General features: G+C 50.4%; 1 protein-coding gene across 3 annotated transcripts in view; it reads right to left on the bottom strand.

Moving 5' to 3' along the window:
• Positions 1–7,181: 7,181 nt before the first annotated feature.
• Positions 7,182–19,124, bottom strand: part of LOC122372249 — a 56,803-nt gene continuing 44,860 nt past the window's right edge. Inside the window, exons 1-3 of one of the 3 annotated variants that reach the window (XM_043349195.1) lie at positions 15,616–18,054; positions 11,381–11,572; positions 7,182–8,134 (exon numbers count right to left, since the gene is read on the bottom strand). In XM_043349195.1, coding sequence (XP_043205130.1) covers positions 7,980–8,134; positions 11,381–11,572; positions 15,616–17,731 — 2,463 coding nt within the window. In that variant the 5' untranslated portion in view covers positions 17,732–18,054 and the 3' untranslated portion in view covers positions 7,182–7,979. Of the gene's footprint in view, positions 8,135–11,380; positions 11,573–15,615; positions 18,057–19,124 lie in introns of those variants that run through there. The other 2 variants (XR_006254838.1, XM_043349196.1) reach the window with 2 other exon arrangements.

The following is a 19,124-nucleotide window of genomic DNA, read 5'->3' as shown; positions in this document are numbered from 1 at the left end:
GGCGGTACTAGTTTCGCAAGAGACAGAGACATGGAGCGACTCGGGACTCGTCTCAGTCCGGCCGCCACCCAGCCGCCCGCCGCGCCTGGCCGGGCTGCTGCTTCGCCGGCCGGATGGCGCGGGCGGCCCTCCCGGCTCCCGCCCGTCTGGGATGCGCTCCCCATCCGCAGGGCGTCGGCGGCGCCCAAGAGGCACAAGAATAACGGCGTTGCTGCGGGCGGCTTGTGGGGTGACGGTGCCGCGCTCCTTCCCGGCTCCTCGCCGTCCGTCCCCCCTCCCCGATGCCGTTTTCTTCCAGGGGAGGTGCCCCGGCCGCCGTGTCGGGGCGTAGCGCAGTCCGCGCTTTCAGCACAGCAAAATATCCACCCAGGCTAGATTAAGGTAATGACAAACTAGGATTAAGAGGGGCTACATACTTCAAACTTTATGCAGACTTAACATTAAGATATTATATATGCAACTAAATGACACACATGGTGTTTGTTCTAACCTTCTCAACAGAAAGTGAACATGTCAGGACAGCACCCCTTGGTGACCATTATACTCAAGGGGTGTTGTAGGCACTGATTCCCCAGGGGTGAAGTGATAGGAGCACAAACATGAGTCACTAGTTAGCTCTGTGTCTATCCTCCTGCAGGAAAAATATATATGTGATGCCCAATGTGACTGGTAACTGCATATTATAAAGCTGGAAATATTGTACAAAGTTATGACAACACAAGCAAGCAATGCATGTTACTGCTCTTGTTATTCCTATATGAGACCTCACAAGGCACAAAAATATGCATGGTAAAAAAGGGAGCAACAATACATTTCAAATGTAGCTTGTCATTAAAATGATCATGGATTTCATTACATCAAAAGTGAATGAAATTAAGTGATAATCAAAGACTCTGGAAAACAAGATCAGCATAACCATAGATATGTAGACTACATAATACATATGTCTTGTTTCCAAAGCTAAAGTATGATCCTCAATGTTGTAAAAGTTGGTTGGCTTTTACAATAACTTTGAATAAAAAACAACATATGGTAAACACAATTCAAGGAAATCCCAAGATCCATCCAACCTTTGACATGCCCTGTTTGGAATGCTGTTAAACATGCTATGGTCTTCACAGAATAGGAAAAATCAACTAAAATATTACCTTCTTTTATTACAAATAAAATCTTCCCATGAATTTCACTATTGTGATGTGACTGCAGAGCTCATTCAGTCAATCAGAGACTGTGCAGAGACTTCATCAATCAGAGAATCAATGTGCAGAGACTAACACTTTAAAATCTAGTGACTTTTCACAAACATCTTTTATGCTACAAGCTTATGCTTACTCAACACTTTTTTCATGGCTCGAATATGGTGGTGTTCATTTTAAGTGAAAACTTTCATCCAGCACTAAGCAGATTATTTCTAAGCTCCACTAAGTCCCAATTTCTGCTATATTTCGCTTGGAGTCACTTCATAGTTTGAATTCAAGGTGCCTTGTGGATTTACCCCAGTTATGTAGGTAAATACACAAGGATTACCTCAGTTATGTAGCTGCTCCCTTAATTTAAGTTTCTCGTGAAATTTCATTGAGGCGTTGCAAGATGGGCTGTAGCCAAATTCTCTTTCCTGTTTAGCTGATGCTCATAATACCTCAACATTTTTCATTCCAATTTTTGTAGCTGTTAACAATTGATGAAGACCCATCTACCTAGACAACAATGACGTTACAGAGGAAACCCCTGGCTGTGTTTCACCGGCGCGCTGCCAGCTGCTGCCAGCGCATTCCGTGAGCTAGCGTCAACCTCTGGTAGTGTCGGAGGTATAGGCTTGTTGATGTCTCTATGTAAGCCAAAAATGGCTGGCAGAGTGCCGTGAAACACCACCCTTATTTTTGCACAATAATGGTGTGATAACTGTTCCTGCAAGAACATATAAGGTGAAATGAAGTAAAATCAGGTCAAACATTAAAATATACCCAAAAGAAGCAGTGTATGGAGTACCTATGTTCACATTACCAATAATATGATGCACAACAGGCCATAGAAAAACCGGTGAATGTTGAATTGTAACCCAATTTCAATATCAACATGGCACTTGGCATTGACAGTAAAACACACCGTTTTTGATGTTAAATCAACAGAAAAAACTCCTGAACATAAACAAAATGATCAGAATATATAATAAGGATAATAGTATAAATAAAAATCGACGGATCGGCCTATCATCGCCCTTACACATTCACCACTCCCAATCCCCATTCCACGCACAGATTGTTTACCTCTTGGTTTACCCCGTGTTCGCAGTCTCCCGGACGACGAAGATTCTATACGCCGTCCGACCAATCACGTTCAAGATCAGCGGGGCTTGGCCGCGGTTCTCGAACGCCATTGGCCAGATTACGCAGAATCTTCGTCGTCAGGAAAACTGTGAACACGGGGCTACATTTTTCGCTATGGTAACAAAAGCGCCAGAATTGACTACCAGAATTGGATCCGAAGGTCAAATGGGTCACGTGACTGTGCAGTTCTGATGGACAACACCTGGTTATACCCACCCTCGAGCTAATCAACTTTTCACATTCCGTGGAAAGTTCATGATGTTCAGCTTACCCATATAATATTTGACCTGTGACCTGTTTGTCAAGACTAGCTTTTTATTATAGAATTATTAAGAAGCCTACATTCTCCCTTTTGGAAGGAAACTGCACGTTTCCGCACTTCTAGTTCTAACTATGGAGGGTGCAATTCTACATGCATATGCAAGCAGTCCTTACCTTCATTTTCATTTTACACTGTTCATTGCAGGTGACCTCTGCCGGGTCTAAACGGGGCCATTTGAGAACCAAGACCACGTTTTACATGTGCTGCACATTGTGACCTCGCTCTGTCGCGGGTAGCAATAACTCCAGAATGGCCCCAGGAATATAGTTACTGTCGGCTAAGGAAGCACACTGGTGAATGAGCCAGTCGCGCATTCAACATGGATAAGTCCGGTAACAGCAGTCAGCACATCGTTCTAGCATCGATCTAGTATCCCGTTATCAAAAGTTATCGAGTTAATATACTGAGCTAGCCTAACGATGAAGTTTTATGATCTCACAAGTTGCAAGCCTGCATAAGGTGAGATCAGGGGGCATTTTTATAATTTAGTTTTCAATAGACAAAAGATTTTCAATAAGTTTACGGACAGTATTCGTCTTACATGTATTCGTTTATGACGCCATGTGCTCAACTGCTCGCTTGTCACTTGAATGGCACTAGTCCATGAATCAAGTTTCGCCTCAATTCGTGCTACCTGAACACTGCGGCGGCAGAATATGCGCCATAGCTTCGTATAGCTGCAGTGGCTTTCCCCGTGTCGGGTCGGTGTTTGGGAGCGGCAGTCATAAAATAACCTCCCAGCGGGCATGCCAATACCTGCGTCAAAATGCTACGTGACTAAGGATAGTTTATACGTGAAACGTTGGCTAACGTGGGGTGCTGCACCATTAAATCAATGTCGGAGGGAACAACTAAGGCGAACATTCTGTGTAGCCTGGATACTGGACAGTGGACAGCACCCTGGCTCAGCGAGGAAAATAGGCAAGCTGTACAGTGTACACGCGGTAAATGAAAGTATATCACGAGAGGGTCGACTTTACACTTAAACCGGTGCTAATGCACTGCGTAAACTGATTTAGCGGAGTTCCTAGAATGGCATGTAGGTATACAACTGGACATAACGTTTAATTTATGTGAAGGCATACCTAGTCAGAGTGAAAATCCATTTGTGCACAGTGAAGGCAGTGCAAGAATAATTTCTTGGAGTAGGCCTATGTTTCATTAGCTATGGCTCTATTTCTGAAACTCATGCTTTATTACGGAGCGAGCGAAGCGAGCGTAGTCCTTCCTTAGATTAACGGAAATTTCTGAGTATGAGCGGCCGGCCGACCGGCCGTGCGGACGTTTTTGCGAGGCTTATATCTCAGCAACCACTTGACCGATTTACATGCGGTAATTTTTGTAGGGTAGCTTCATTCCTTCTACCAAGTATTGGACTATTCCCGATGCATGTGGGTGACCCCTTATGCACGTGCCACGTGCAAAACGAAGAGGTGTCAGTTTTGTAATTGTTGCAATCTCTCGGTAACTACTTGGCCGATTGCGCTGAAAGTTGGCATGTAGGTAGGCACCCACTGGGCAATGCATATCCATGTGCCAGAGTTGGGGTGCTGCTGCACGTGCGCACGTGCAGGGGTCGATTCCAGTTCTCGAGAACGGCTAAACCGATTGCGCTCAACTTTGGTACACAGTTAGGGACCGGTTAGAAGGGTGCCGTACAAAAGTCAGTTGGGACCCATTTTGCACGTGCGCACGTGCAGGGTGCTGCTTCCAGATCTCGAGAATGGCTGGGCCGATTGTGCTCAAATTTGGCACATCGCTAGAGACCGCTTAGTAGGGTGCCGTGCACAACTCAGTTGGAGGTACCCTCTCGCAATTTCGCACGTGCAAGGCTCACCCTCTCGCTCGCTCCGTTAGTAGCCCCAAAAGGCGTTGTACTGGTGAATGTATTTTCAGAGTCAGTGGAATGCGGCACCCCATCTGTAATACAGGTGCAAGTCCGCGCAATAGCTCGGGGTTTTACAGCAATTAGCAGAGGGGCACAAAGAGGGTCGCCACTCGCCTCACTGCACCGTGCACATGTGCCACTCCGATGAGCCGCCACTACCACAGTGACCTACATCTCAACAGTCAACATCGCTTCAGGAGCGTTACCATCGGCTACCACAACTATCATGGGAAGCTGGCACCTACGGTCGCCATTCACCAGTCTTGTTGGCCGTATAGACATCATCTTCGCAGGGGATGGGACCTTGTTCCCATGCTGGTTGATCCGGGCTTCATTTTTTATAGCTCTCCATGTGACTTAATGTTCCCCTAGTTCAACTTTAATTTATCATTAGCAAGGCATGATAAAAGTTCCCGAAAGTGATCACGATTTATATAGCCAAGGCCTGATTAAACGTGCTCGAAATTGATTTCTTTTTTGGACTGTCAGCCCTTTTGGTAAAGACGCAACAGAGAAGATGGTTGGGTTGGTATAGTGGTAGGGGAGAGTGGGGAAAGACGCCCAGGGTTTTACTATGTCTTATATTATTCGAAAATAACGATCGGAAAGCAAAAAGTTGGAGTTTCAACGGAAGCCGACATCATTTTTCTCTAAAAATATGACACTTTCGTGCCTGAAATATGATAACTTTTTTTGCTATTAAGCATTTTCCTGAAGAAGTGAAAGGGGGCATCTTACCCCACAGGGTGGGAAAGACGCCCCCTGGCGTTGGGGAAGATGCCCCCTGCACTATAAGTGGCATAAATGGGCACGTGAATCGCCTGAACGAATCAGTAGTCCCTTCGAGACTGCAGTAGACACCAAACGTCATCGTAAGGACCCTCAAAAGTAGTTGTAAGGGGCTTCAGAGGTCATCGTTAAGACCATCATAATCCAGCGCGGCCAAACAAGCCTCCGTGGTGGCGTTCGGAGACCACTGTGGGGCCCTTATAGGTCTTCATGATGCTTGAGGGCCCTCGAGCCCATCGTGGGGACCTCAGATGCCAGCGCGGCCCGTGGAGCCAACGTGGGAGCCCTCAAAGGATGTCGTGAGGGGCCCTGGAGCCAATAATGGGGCCCACAGAGGCCGTCGTGAGGGCTCTCAGAGTCAGATGCCGCCCAAAAAGTCGCTGTGTGTGCCGAGAGACCGGCATGGGAGCACCCGACCGTACTGGGCTCTCAATAGTCCCAGATCGGCTTTTGTCTCTCATCACAAGTATGTAATACTATGATTTGACGGGCTGCTTGAAGGACAGCCTACGGATTTAGGGGGGCGTCTTTCCCCATCAGGACAGGGGGCATCTTACCCCAAGGTACCGAAGCAACATTAAATCAGTACAATTTGTTAGCCATAAAACTACACCCTGAAACAAACTGTTCGGGACACAGTACACGCATGTTAATGTATCACGACTATAGCAAGGGACTCAAAAATTATATACCTTCTTTGATATTTACAATGTTTTGACACCAACATATTTTTTGAAAGTAGCAAATAAAAAACATGCAATCATCAGCCAGCCGTTGCCCAACTGAGCTTCGCAAATTTTTGTGCAGTTAACAAGGCAGGCTTCCCCTTAACGCTAAGAACATTAATTTCCAGGTTCGATTCTTTGTTTCGCCGCTAGAGGGGGTGGGGCGTCTTTCCCACCCTGGGCATCTTACCCCACTCTCCCCTACCTGTGCCCCGGAGAACGGGCACGGGTCGTTTGACGGGAGGGCGGGGGACACTCTAAACTGTGAGGTGGTGAGAGGACATAGGGGGACGATCGGACCGTTATCTTTGTTCAGGTGACGGGGAATGGTGAGGGGATTGTCGGAGCACCGCTCGCAGTCTGTCAGCAGCCGCGGCCCACCCAGGGGCGGCGGACTTCTCTCCGTCGCCACCTCACCTCCTCCAACGCGGCGCAGTCATTTGTCTCTCTTCGGGCGCAGTTTACGTTGTCGGCGCAGTTCCGTGTTTTGGAGGGATCTCGTTGCGTTGTCTCCCCTCGCCACGCGCACCGCCCGCTGCCCCGGTAGGGACGCTGTGTCGCGCCCCAGCTCCCCCGCGCCGCCTGTCGTGACCTCTGACCCTTCGGACGGCCTCAGGCTCACCCCGAGTTGTGCGGGTCAGCGGGATCAAAAGGCTGTCAGACACTGCACTGGTGTGGCGGCGAGGAAAGGAAGGACGAGTGGCGGCGGTGGTATCGGGTCCGGTAAAAACGCGCACCAGAGCCCGTCCCTCTCTCCGTTCCCCTCCGTCCCTCTCTCCGCTCTCCTCCGTCCCTCTCTCCGCTCTCCTCCGTCCCTCTCTCCTGTCCTCCCACCTCCTGCTGCAGTGACACAGACTGCTGTAACTAGTGACTCTTCATGTGTGATTATGTCCTGTAACAGACTGTTGTATTGACTTAAGCCTGTAACAGACCGCTGTAGTCACTAATAGCCTGTAACAGACCGCGGTAGTGACTTAAGCCTGCAACAGACTGCGTTAGTGGCTATATAGCCTGACACTCTGTTGTAGTGTCTACACAGCGTGTAACAGACTACAGTAGTGATTCTATATCCTGTAACAGACTGCGCTAGTGTCCATCGCTTGTAACAGACTGCTGCAGAAGAGACGGTGTCATGTCCAGGCGATATTTATTGCAACTCTGACACCAGGTCCCGGTAGCCCTCCATCATCTATCGGCCCACACAACAGACCGTGACGTCATCGGGGCAGCACCCAGCGGCAACTTCACACCAACCCATATTGAGCAGCGCATTACAACACTGAAGCAATTACGAACACCGAGTGAACAATCAGCCATCGCGCAGACACACGCTATAAAACAGAGTTGGCGACAAATATCGCGCAGGAGTGCCATAACGCAGCAGACAAGGCGCACTCCTGTGTTGCAGTACGCCGTACATTGAAGACGAATTCGTTAAAGGCCACATCATTTTTGACCAACTCGGGGCCTCCGTTATCAGCAATTAGGTACTTCCCAGTGCTCGACCATCGAGCTAGGAATAATATAAACATCATTAGAAGCAACTCGAGTTGCAGAAAAAATGAACGCCAAACCGGCAACGAAGGATTACGCTCCTCGCAAGCGACGATTTAGCATTGATTAAAATAACAAACAGCGAACCTGTTGGCAGTTAGCATTTAGGTAACATTGAGCTCAGAAACAATGTCAGCATATTATTGAGTTGATAATTACACTGATGCTGCACTTCATTGCCTGACGGAAGACAGCCAATGCCGTTTAGTGGCAGCTATAACAGCTCGGTTAACTATTTCACAAAAACCGTTGGCATTAGCTTATAACAAACCATCCCCTTATGACGTCATTTGCCTTCGGAGGGGTGCCCCGCTCCTCTGTCGGCGTCATTTGCATACCCAGAAAGACGCTCTCTCCTCTCCGCTCTTCGCTAGTCACTGGTTCGAGTAGCTCGGAGCCGAGTACGAGTTGATACCGCTGTCGTAGTACGTGCTGATTGGTGTACCGCTGGTGACGTCATAGTTGGGCGTGACCGGGTAGAACATGGCCTTCTTGTCGTACAGGTTGACGGGCGGCAGGCCGGATATACCTGTGGATGACGTCACATGGTGAGGGGCGGAGCCACGACGGGGAGGCGGCGCGTGGCGCCCCCGGGCGGGCGGGAGAGCTGCGGGCGCTCGGCCGACCGACCGCTTCTGGTCGGCGCGGCTGGCCCAGCATCAGGACGGGCATTGATATATAGTAAACTATGCTGTAGTATGTAGGTAAGTGTGTTCACTCATGGTATACAATTATTAGGATTCAGAAGCTCTCTATCGCCAGCGTGCTCCGAGCCATCGCGAAAAAAAAACTATAAGGGGAGGTACTCCCCCTCCCCCTCGGCCTCCCACCAGGGGGCACTCCCCCTTCGGCCGGCGAGGGTTAAAAACTGATAATGGCAGACGCATTTGAAGTTTTGGAGTTTTTGAAGCCTAAATGACATGAAATACGTAACTAAAATGTCATTTTATCAAAATCATTCGGATGGATTTCGTTTACGTTTTCAGGGAGTGTTTCGAATTGATATATGATAAGGTATGGAATGTTTGATGTAGCTGGCTTAACGCGTCTAGATGCTATTTGCAAAATAGGTACAAGAGGGGCATATTAACCCCCTCCTCAGCGGAGCGTGTAACCCATGTGACGCGTGCGACGGAGCCGTTGACATTTCCTAGAAATTATTTCATCCGATTTACGTAGGGTGACATGAAATAGTGACGGACAGCGTGACGAAGTTACGGACGGTGTGACACAGTAGCGAAATATGTGACGGAGTAATGGACGGACGATGGGATCTAATAGCAGACTGCGTGACACAGTAGCGGTCGAACTGTGTGACACGGTAGCGGTCGAACTGTGTGACACGGTAGCGGTCGAACTGTGTGACACGGTAGCAGGCCCAGCTCACGCGGCCATATGGCAGTGACGCCCAGTGTTGTTGAATCACAAGGAACGGTGATTTACGGGGTGAGTCCCCCGCCGAGCCGAGAGGCCACCCAGACATCGACCTCTGCGCCGCAGCGTGCACCCGGTACAAACCCGGTACAACACACTGTACCACACCGTACAACAGCCGGTACAGCACCCGGTACAGCACTGCGACACCCGGTACAACACCCGGTGCAACACCCGGTACAACACCCGGTACAACACACGGTACAACACCCGGTACAACACCCGGTACAGCACACGGTACAGCACCCGGTACAACACACTGTACAGTGCACGATATAATACACGGTAAAACGCACGGTACAACACACTGTACCACACCGTACAGCACCCGGTACAGCACACGGTACAACACCCAGTACAGCACCCGGTACAGCACACGGCACAGCACCAGGTATATACAGCACACTGTACAGTGCACGATATAAACACGGTACAACACCCGGTACAACACCCGGTACAACACATGGTACAAGGCCCGGTACAGCATCATGTACAACACCCGATACAACACAAGGTACAGCACGTGGTACAAAACCCGGTACAACACACGGTAGAACACATGGTACAACACAAGGTACCTACAGCGCGCGGTACAAAACCCGGTACACCGCACAGTACAACACCCGGTACAACACACGGTATAAACAACACCCGGTACACCTCATGGTACACCACACGGTACAACACCCACATATACCACGGGAGGCGGACGCACATTGCATGGTGCACACGGCACACCTCATCAAAAGCTCAACAGCACCTAAAACGCATGTCAAGGGAAATGAGCATGCACAAGGTCTTGTCCCACCCTGTACTCGGTAAGTTGACAGGTGAACGCAAACCAATGGAAAAGCTGAAGTCCATCCATGCAGGCGCAGGGGACATGTAATTGTAGGAATTAGTTAGAACAGAGGCCATCCATGTATAGTGTGAGAAAATCATTAAGGACAAGAAGAACTGATGCTGAGGATGGTTAACTTCAGCTTCATTTAGTTCAACATTGCACCACTTCAAATTTGCTCAGAATTATCCCCGATGCAAAAAAAAAATCAGCTTGTGATTTTCGACCTGCCAATTGCCATTTTAACTTCTCCCATAGGACCTGTTCGGCCTGTATGACCTTAGGACGCCATAGCTCGTGGCCACTGGTTGCAGCGCTATTTCGGTTCATATCGGCACGACATCGATAAACAGCCGGGCCGTGGCTGGGCGGCGTCGGACGGCCGGGAGCGCGTCTCCGGGCGGCGCGCCGGCACGGCCCACCCGGAGAGCGCGAGCGGGCCGCATCCTGGAACAATGCATCAATCTCTCCGCCCGGCCGGCACGGGCCAAACAAACGCGCCCGTCCTCACCGCGCCAGTAAACTGTTGAAAACGGTGGTAAACCGACCAGCCTCGACAGAGTGCGCTCTTGGCGGACGCGCGCCGGGCAAGCGCGATCGGTTCGGGTCTTTTCTCAGATGAGTCAGCCGATCTTGGCTGTCTTTGAGGGAAGGCTAGATTTCAACTCCGAATGGAGCTTCTCTGAGGTGCAGCGTCTGAGCTTTTGAAGGAGGTTGTCCCTCGGGCGCTTCTCGCTCTGGTCTGAGGTTATGCCACAGAGAGTGGATGGGCGCGGCGGAGAGCGGCTGGGAGAGCGACCCTCTCTCCGTGCAGCCCGTGTCCGATGGCGCCGGAGACGCCACAATGACAGGCAGGCCGTTCGCGTCACCGGGACGGCCGTTATCCAAACAGGGACAGTAGCGCTGGCGGCGGGTTACGTTACCCTGCTCCCCACGCGGCGGCCTCGGACAGCAGCCGGCAGCATGGTCCGCAACCACCAGCTCGGCGAGGATCGCACTGCAGGCCAGTCGAGGGCGCGGCCCATACACTGCAACACAGGCGTGGGAAACGGCCCATCCACCTTCGCATCTCAGGGCACAGCGCGGTCTCAGCAGCTCAGCATCGTAGCTGCATCGGTAAATGCTGCTTTAACCCATAGACCAGCCGTGCATGGTTTATCCCAGACGACGCCTTTATTGAGACTTGGCAATTGGTTGTCGACATCCTTTCGCGATGCCACTCTCAGAATACGTAGCCTAAATACATATGAGCTGTTCATCGAAACATCAATATGCATAGGTATCTCTTTTTTTTGGCAGCTTATATTCTCCGGTAAAAGACGAATGAAAAATCGGACTAACTGTAAAAACTTAACTATTGAGTTCTGGGTTGGCGATGGCTTTGTGTCGCAAATTATGTGTCGATCTCTGTGCCACAGTGTGCTATATGCATGTGCTGAAACCTCTGTTTGTCTACGGATACTGACCCGTGCTGACCTCTGTTTGTCTACGGATACTGACCTGTGCTAAACTCTGAGTCGCAGTGCAGCGAGGGCAGCGGGTGCGGCGGGTGGCCGTGGGAGGTGATATGCGGGGACGCTGTGGACATGGGTGTTAGCGTGTACCCCGAGGACGGAGCGGCCGAGGTCGACAGAGAGCCGCCGGCGCCGCTCGACGGGTCGGCAGAGGGCGGAGAGAGAGAGCCCGGAGAGCCTGCAGACACACACAGACAGAGCGACAGAGTTAGTGACGGACAGAGCAGCATTAGCCGAGAGAGACGACAGGGAAGACGCGGAGAGGGCCGCAAAACACAACACATCGGCATTCAGAGAGTATGCAGAGAACGACGCATACATAGATAATACAGTCAAGATTAACGTTATCGTTGAAAAGATGTAAGAACTGAGCAAAAGCAAAGTTATCTGAAGAAAAAGGGTTTACACAAAGTCATTCATATAGAAAATTATCAGCTGGAAACAATTAAAATGACAACATCTTGCATGCCAGCCAATATGACATGCTTTCAAAGACTATTACGACTGTCTTTATAGGTTCTTCAACACTGCAAGATGATATACCGATTTCCCTTCACGAAAAAATAACCCTATCAGTGGCAGGATATTGTGTCCCCTCTCCCTCCTCTCATGTTTTTATTGGATATCTCAAAAAAGGGCTGCGCTAGGAGATTGCACTTTTTCAGAATTTTCCTCAAAATCGATTTCTTACATGCTGTGGAAAATATTTCGGTGGCTTATATCGTGCGGTATTTTGAAAAGTGGTGGCACTAGTGCAAACACGCAGGCTGAATGGCACTCAGTGGCACACCGCACAGGTTGAATACCAGTCTTATCTTTGGCAGAGGATGAATATGGAGACACTTTTAGTTGCACCTTTTCACGTGACAACATGTTATAGTGTGAAAAGAGAAGTGTGCTCAATTGGTATGGGAAATAGATTGCCTTGAAAATGCAGCAGTTGTGATGAATAATGACAATTGATATCATTGATTCACCATAAGTAAGTGTATGGTGAAATGGCATAGGTGGCACCAGAAGCAGAAAAATGGGGAAATACTATACAGAAACAAGTAATAATCTTTACAAGAATCTTCCTGGCGACAAAAAAAGCAGCAGCCGCGACCAACAATAAAGTGTTTGTCGTTTGACAATCGTAGACGCGTTCAGGGAAGTTATGATAGGCAAATTGATGTAAGACATGGCCAATAATATCGAATGCCTTCATAGAATCACCGTGCATTTCTTTTTCTTTTGTATTTCAATGTAAGAGCTGCAGGGGCTTAGCCAAGGGGGGGCATAGGGGCCATGCCCCCCCCCCCCTGGAGCCCAAAAGGGCACCCATCGCGGTGTCATAAGTACGGCGAGGTGCACAATAAAAGTAGCGTAAGGGCCCCTCGGGGCACTCCACTGGGTTCGTGGGGGCCTTGCGGGCCTGAGACCTTGCCGCTAGGGCCCTCTGGGCTCTCTTTCATTGGTTATAAAAGGGCCCTTCGGGCCTGAGGCTTTGCTACTGGGCCCCTCGGGGCCCTCTCCATTGGGTTCGCAGGGACCCTTCGTAATTTTAAGGTAGTTAAGCAAATAGCTACGTCATGAAATTAAGAAAATGTTTGGCCCCTTCGCCCACATGGGCCCCTTTCGGTTTGATTGCCCCCCTCCCCCCTGAAGAAAATCCTGGCTACGCCCCTGCCCTTAGACGGCTTACATGACCCTCAGACGGCTTACGAGGCTCTCATGGGCTGTAGGGACCTTTGGCGGTCTGAAGGACCCTCATCTGACCTACAGGGCCCCAAGACCGCCTTCAGAACCGGCTGAGCGACTCTATGAAGCTATTCGTGGGCCTATCTAGCAGGGAGGGACCCATGGACTGCTTGCCCCTCAGTTCTAACATTTTTCTTCTTTTTTTTTAAAATTTATTTGGGCCCCCTCCAAAAATAGTGGATGAAATCCGATGACTTTTTGGATTTTGAGGGGGTTTACCTTGGACCCCTGTAAGCTTGGCCCCCTCCTGGAGGAAATCCTGGCTACGCCCCTGAAGAGCTGTCGCACAAATCAGCGCATCAGCAAATATCACTCATAGCACGCCAAAACAGAAAGAGGTTTCTTCAAAACGTTATCTGATTTATGACTTTCTGCTTCTTTGCCGGATAGCATTTGCAGTACAACTTGCCTCTCAATTTCAAGAGAAATAGACATATGTAACTATAGGCTATGATTCGCTTACAGCTGACATCTCTTACAGCTGAAACTCATTTAATCTTTATCTGAAAAGCATTGTTGACTACTCTACGGTGCATGAAATGATTCCTATTACTTCATCAAACAAACGGAATGCATTACTTTCAAAGCATCGTATTTTAGATACCTACCTTGGTTTACTGTGTAACAGAAGTTCTGTTTTGCGTGCGAATCAATTACATGCTCTGTTCACGGTAATATGTTGTTGGGAGCCTACAAAATTGTCCCAACTAAGCGGAAAGTACCAAGTGCCACCCAGCCTGCATGTTCACATTGCCGTGAGATCTCAAAGGACTCTCAAAAGTGGAATATAGGACCGCCCGCTGCTCCGGAATTGTCTCATTTTTCACAGTGCATATACCCAATATATATATATATGGTATACCCAATATGTCTGAGGAAAAAAATCCGAAAACTACATTCGTCCAGCGCAACATTCTTGCTGTCAAGTCTGATCATGTTTGAAGCATTATTGGTACATAAAACATTCCTGGCTAATCATAGCTGAACACCATTCCCTGACCTAAGGACCACGTCTAAACGAATTAAACTCCTATAGGCGCATCTAGTTAGGTACTGCGTTGTTTGCTAAGGAGTGAGGCGACAGAAGAAAATGAAAAGGGGCATAACAACTCCAAAGCTATCCTCCATTAGTTGTGTCAAACGTGATGGGGTGACTGATTTTCTATCTAATCAGGCTTTTAGCGATGAACGAATGAGTCGAATGAGATGTAGACACGAACAGCATCACCAAAGTATCATCGCCAATTGCCCTCAGTATGCAGATCCTGGCATTCCTATACTAAATGCTAATAACAGCTCATTCAAAAACAGCATCCTTACGTGATAAAGGATGCTGAGAGAATGCTGCTAACACGTATGTCTGTGTAATTGCGTATGTTTATATCAGGTAGCGCTTTTATTTCTAATAAAAATGCTAATTTTTAAGAGAGATGCAAACATAATTCCGTTTCGTAAGCTTCTATCTTCTCGCTGGGCGTAACCTTTTAAATTGAATTAATTTTTGAAAAGGGTAAGTAAAAAATGAACGGCATTTCCAGATGATGCTCCTGGCTCCATGCATGAGCATTGAACACTACAGTGACAAGGTATTCAAAAGCATACGAATCGCTTAAATGATACTAAGACTATCAACTGCAAATGATAAACAAACAATGAAGGACGCTTTTTAGGACAAATGTTTACGGTGCGCGGTATGCAAAGCCAAACACAGCCATAGTTGAAGCTTCAGAAGCATGTTGTGCGGTTGGTGGCAAATGGACGTTACATTAATCTGTTTGATTTTGTGTATAGTAAAACAGCATGTGCACCGTGTAAATATAGGCACTTATTAATTTTTCAGCCATTGTAATATAACAATTTTCCAGAACGCGCTTTATTACACAACTAACATTTCAACTGCTGTAAACCAATTTACTAAAAAGAACCGTGAATGATGTTTTGCCAAAATGATCATATCCGAACTCTATCCAATATAGGGCATTCATTCGTCATGCTGATTTAACTGATGCTCCGGTATTGACAAAATAAATCCGTTTCGTATGCTTGCATCTTCTCGTTTGGATAAATTAAATGCATTGATTATGGTAAAACAGCATGTGCATTGTGCATCGTCCAAAATCTAAGTACAAAAAAAACTCGTACTTCTTGAAATATTATCAGCATCTTTTCTCATGTAAAAATTATAACTGATTGGGTGAGCGACAACTGAATATGACGTGCTTTAGATGAACCGTAACATACATTGGGTCGGCTCCTAATCTACAAATGAGTAAGCATCCTTTGAGCTGCTGTTTTGTCTACCTTTTAAGCATGGCAGCAACTTCTGTTGATCTACAGATAGACCAGCTTGACCTCGTGATTTGGCAAGGATCGGATCATATAATCGTGCACGGATTGAGCCACAACCGAGGTCCGATGACTCATGATCAGCCCAATGACACCCAGCTCCCCACACTCGGTCCGTGATGACCTGTGACCCACCTTGTTCAGCCGGCGTCGGGCTGTGCGGCGGCCGCAGACAGCCGGTCAGCGGTGATCCGGTGACCCCACTGAGGCCCGACCAGGCCGCCTCCTTGTCGCTGTAGCCCGCTCCGTAGCCGGCGGACGGCTGTAGGCCGTAGTCGTACCCGGCGGGCCCGGCGGCGGCCCCGGCCGGGCCGGCCATGTAGGAGCCAGCCAGGCCGATCAGCGGACTGTAGCTGCCGGCGGCCTGCGACTGGCCATAGGTGCACGCCGTGGGGCTGAGCTGGCTGTAGTCGCCGCTGTAGCTGCCGCTGTAGGTGGGCGGCTGCGCCGACGGCAGGCCCTGCGCCGCGTCGTAGCCGGTGCTGGAGATGGCGCCGCCGGCCGGGAAGTAACCGAACGGCTTCAGCGGCGAGTGCCGGCACTTGCGTCGGAAGCCGCGCGGCCGGCGCCGCGAGCTGCCCTCCTCGAACATGTACTCGGCGGACGGGTCGAGCGTCCAGTAGTGGCCCTTTCCCGGCCGGCCCAGGCCCTTGGGCAGCTTGATGAAGCACTCGTTCAGGCTGAGGTTATGTCTCACCGAGTTCTTCCAGCCCTGGTAGCTGCCCTTGAAGAAGTCGAAGCGCTCTTGCAGGAAGCGGTAGATCTCGCTCAGAGTCAGGCGTTTGGTGGGCGAGTTCTGAATGGCCATGTGGATGAGCGCGATGTAAGAGAAGGGTGGCTTCTCCTGGCGACGCACTCCCGGTGCTCCGCGCTTGGTCGGCTTCTCGGTCCCGGACTTCTCCTGCTCGGTGCCTGATCCTGAGCCGGCTGCTCCTGAGGCGGCTCCTGCTGCGGATCCTCCTGAGCTGGCTCCGGTGGCTCCTGCGGCCGCCATCCCTTCCTGTGTCGCCTCCCCCTCCGGTGGTTTATCGGACTCTTCTGAGCACGGCATCCCGTTAGTGTCGTACGTGGTCAGACTCTCCATCTTTATGGTGGCCTGTTTTAGCGAGCTCGGCGAGTAGGGGAAGCCTTCCTTCTCCCCCTCCACTGGAGATTGTTCGTATAGCTTTCCCATGGCATCAAACTTGCCTGGCTCGTCGTACGGTTTGTGAATCGGCAGATTGCCGTCTGTGTCGTAAGCTTTGTGCACGGGAAGCCGATCGGTGTCGTACGGCTTGTGCATCACGTCTCCGTCGTAGCTGTCGTGCACAGGAAGGCCATCTGTGTCGTACGGTTTGCTCATACTGTCGCCGTTGTACGCCTTATGCATTCCGTCCGCGTCGTAGCCCTTGTGCATTCCATCGGTGTCGTATGGTTTACCCATCGGCATTCCATCCGCCTCATAACTCTTGTGCATTCCATCCGGGTCGTACTTGTGCACGGTGAGAGCGCCGTCGGTGTCATATTGTTTCGGGACGGAGTCGGCCGGCTCGGTGTCGAACTTGGCGGCCTGCAGGGGCGGCGGCGAGGGTACGGCGCCAGCCGGCGAGCTCTGTCGCAGGTACCGGCTATCAGAGCGGTACGCCGCCTCGTACCGCAGCTGGGTACCGGTACCGTCGTCCCGCAGCGCGCCGCGGTCGTCGCCAGAGTGCGGCGGCGCGGCGAACTCGGCGCGGGGATGCAGAAAGCCGCCGTCGGCGCCGGTAGGCCACGCCTGCACCGGCCGAGGGAACTCACCGTCTCGCATCTCGTAGCTGTCGCCGTAGCCGTCAGGCGGAGCGAGGTCGTAGCCCGCCTGCTTCACGGCCTCGTAGCTCGCTGGAGCGGGAGACTGGCCGCCGTAGTCGGTCTCTGGCGGCGCTGGATGGCCGTACCCGGCTGGAGCGGGAGACTGGGTGCTGTAACCAGCCGGAGCCGGTGACTGGGTGCCGTAACCAGCAGGGGCGGGTGACTGAGTACCGTACCCGGTCGGCGCCGGGGACTGGGTGCCGTAGTCGGCCGGCTCCGGCACGCTCTGGTGGCCGTAGATGTGCGGGTACTGCGGGTAGCTGAGCTGGCCCGCCTCGTCTCCCAGTCGGTGCTCGATGATGGTCGGTATCTGTATGGCCGGCGGCCGCAGCTCGCGGCTGTAGTCCATGTAGACCGGCTTGGTCGGCTCGGCGGCCGCCATCGGCCCGGCGGCATCGTGCGTCTCCGACTTGCCACTGTCCATCGTGCTCTGTTTTGTTTACCGAAATTTAATAATATTTATCCTGGACGGGATCGGTTTATAAGCAGTCACGGCCGTAAAAAAGAATAATCCAAATAGTTTACGGCAATCGCCAGTGCAGGGACGACCCAGCGACACCGGAGCCGATCAACAGAGGAGTCACTTGAGAGGAGGGAGACCACTATAGCCGGGACCGCGCGCACCACCGCCACCGCCACCCGACTTTCGGGAAACGCCGGCGTCCTCCCTGCTCACGGGCGCGATAATGCTCGGAGCCTGTGACATGTCATAGATGGCCCGACTGTCCGCCAGGCCACGCCCCCGGCGCTGGCGCATGCGCACAGGCCGCCGCGGGTTGCGGTGGAGCCGAGTCGGCGGCGGCGCGGCGGCCGACGGCGGCCGACGGACCCGTACAAAGATCACATTGTGCCCAGAAAAAGCGATCGGTGCCCAGCTCGCAGGGAGGAATGGCCGCCGCGACGGCCAACAAAGGCGCCGATCGGCCCGAAACGCGCCCGTTTACGCGGCCGTTTAGTTAATGGGCCCCCGATGGCTCCTGTAACGACTGTTTGGGGGACCGCGCATCCACAAAAAGACTTGTGTATTTTCTCGGATGCAACACTTCTAAACAGATTTCACCTGAGCATACCGACGGGGTCAAATGTTGACCAAACTAGCGGGGTTATGTCGTCCGGTTACATGGAGCGCTGTCGGCTGGCTCGAAATAAATACAGAAAGCGATGGGGGACACAGTTTCACGAACAAAACTCGCAGCATCATTGATTTCATGATGCCACTTGGCACTTACCACAATTCTTTCAATCTTTTCGATACAGTTTTGGCTTGAATAACTTACAGAGCAGAATGGTGTTGTGTGTAAATTCACATTTAGCTGTGTCGTGCACTGTTTTTAGGCATCTTAGTGCCCACAAATGTTTCTTTGATTATTTTTTAAAGGACCCTTTCCTTTTTCGCATGGCGTGACTATCACCCTTCCTTTTTTAAGACAGGATGTAGCTTTAGCGTGTATCCTTTTGCACAGCAGCAATACTAACGCTAATTCGTACCTATACCACTTTTTCAAGGGTGATATGAAAGTGAATGACACGAAACGTTGGCTGGTTTTGATGTTTTTATCTTACATCATACACGAATTGATTTGTCCAATTCAAATATCAAAGCTAACGCTCTTGACATAAATCAATTATGAAGGATGCCAGTTCCAGTCAAGTGACATCGCTTGAAAATTAATACTATCATTTTCCTGTTTTTTATTCATTACATAGGTATCACATGCCTGCATATCGGAATACCTTACCATAAATGTCTTCCTTATTTCGCTTTAGCCTCATTTCAAACCGTGTATTAGTGAATACCGAGATCAGATTCACGAGCC

The sequence above is a fragment of the Amphibalanus amphitrite genome, unplaced genomic scaffold (assembly GCF_019059575.1).
Source record: "Amphibalanus amphitrite isolate SeventyFive unplaced genomic scaffold, NRLGWU_Aamphi_draft 001335F_arrow, whole genome shotgun sequence".
NCBI lineage: Eukaryota > Metazoa > Arthropoda > Thecostraca > Balanomorpha > Balanidae > Amphibalanus > Amphibalanus amphitrite.
The sequence above is the reverse complement of the archived record's forward strand: the minus strand, read 5'-3'. Positions and strand labels throughout refer to the sequence as shown.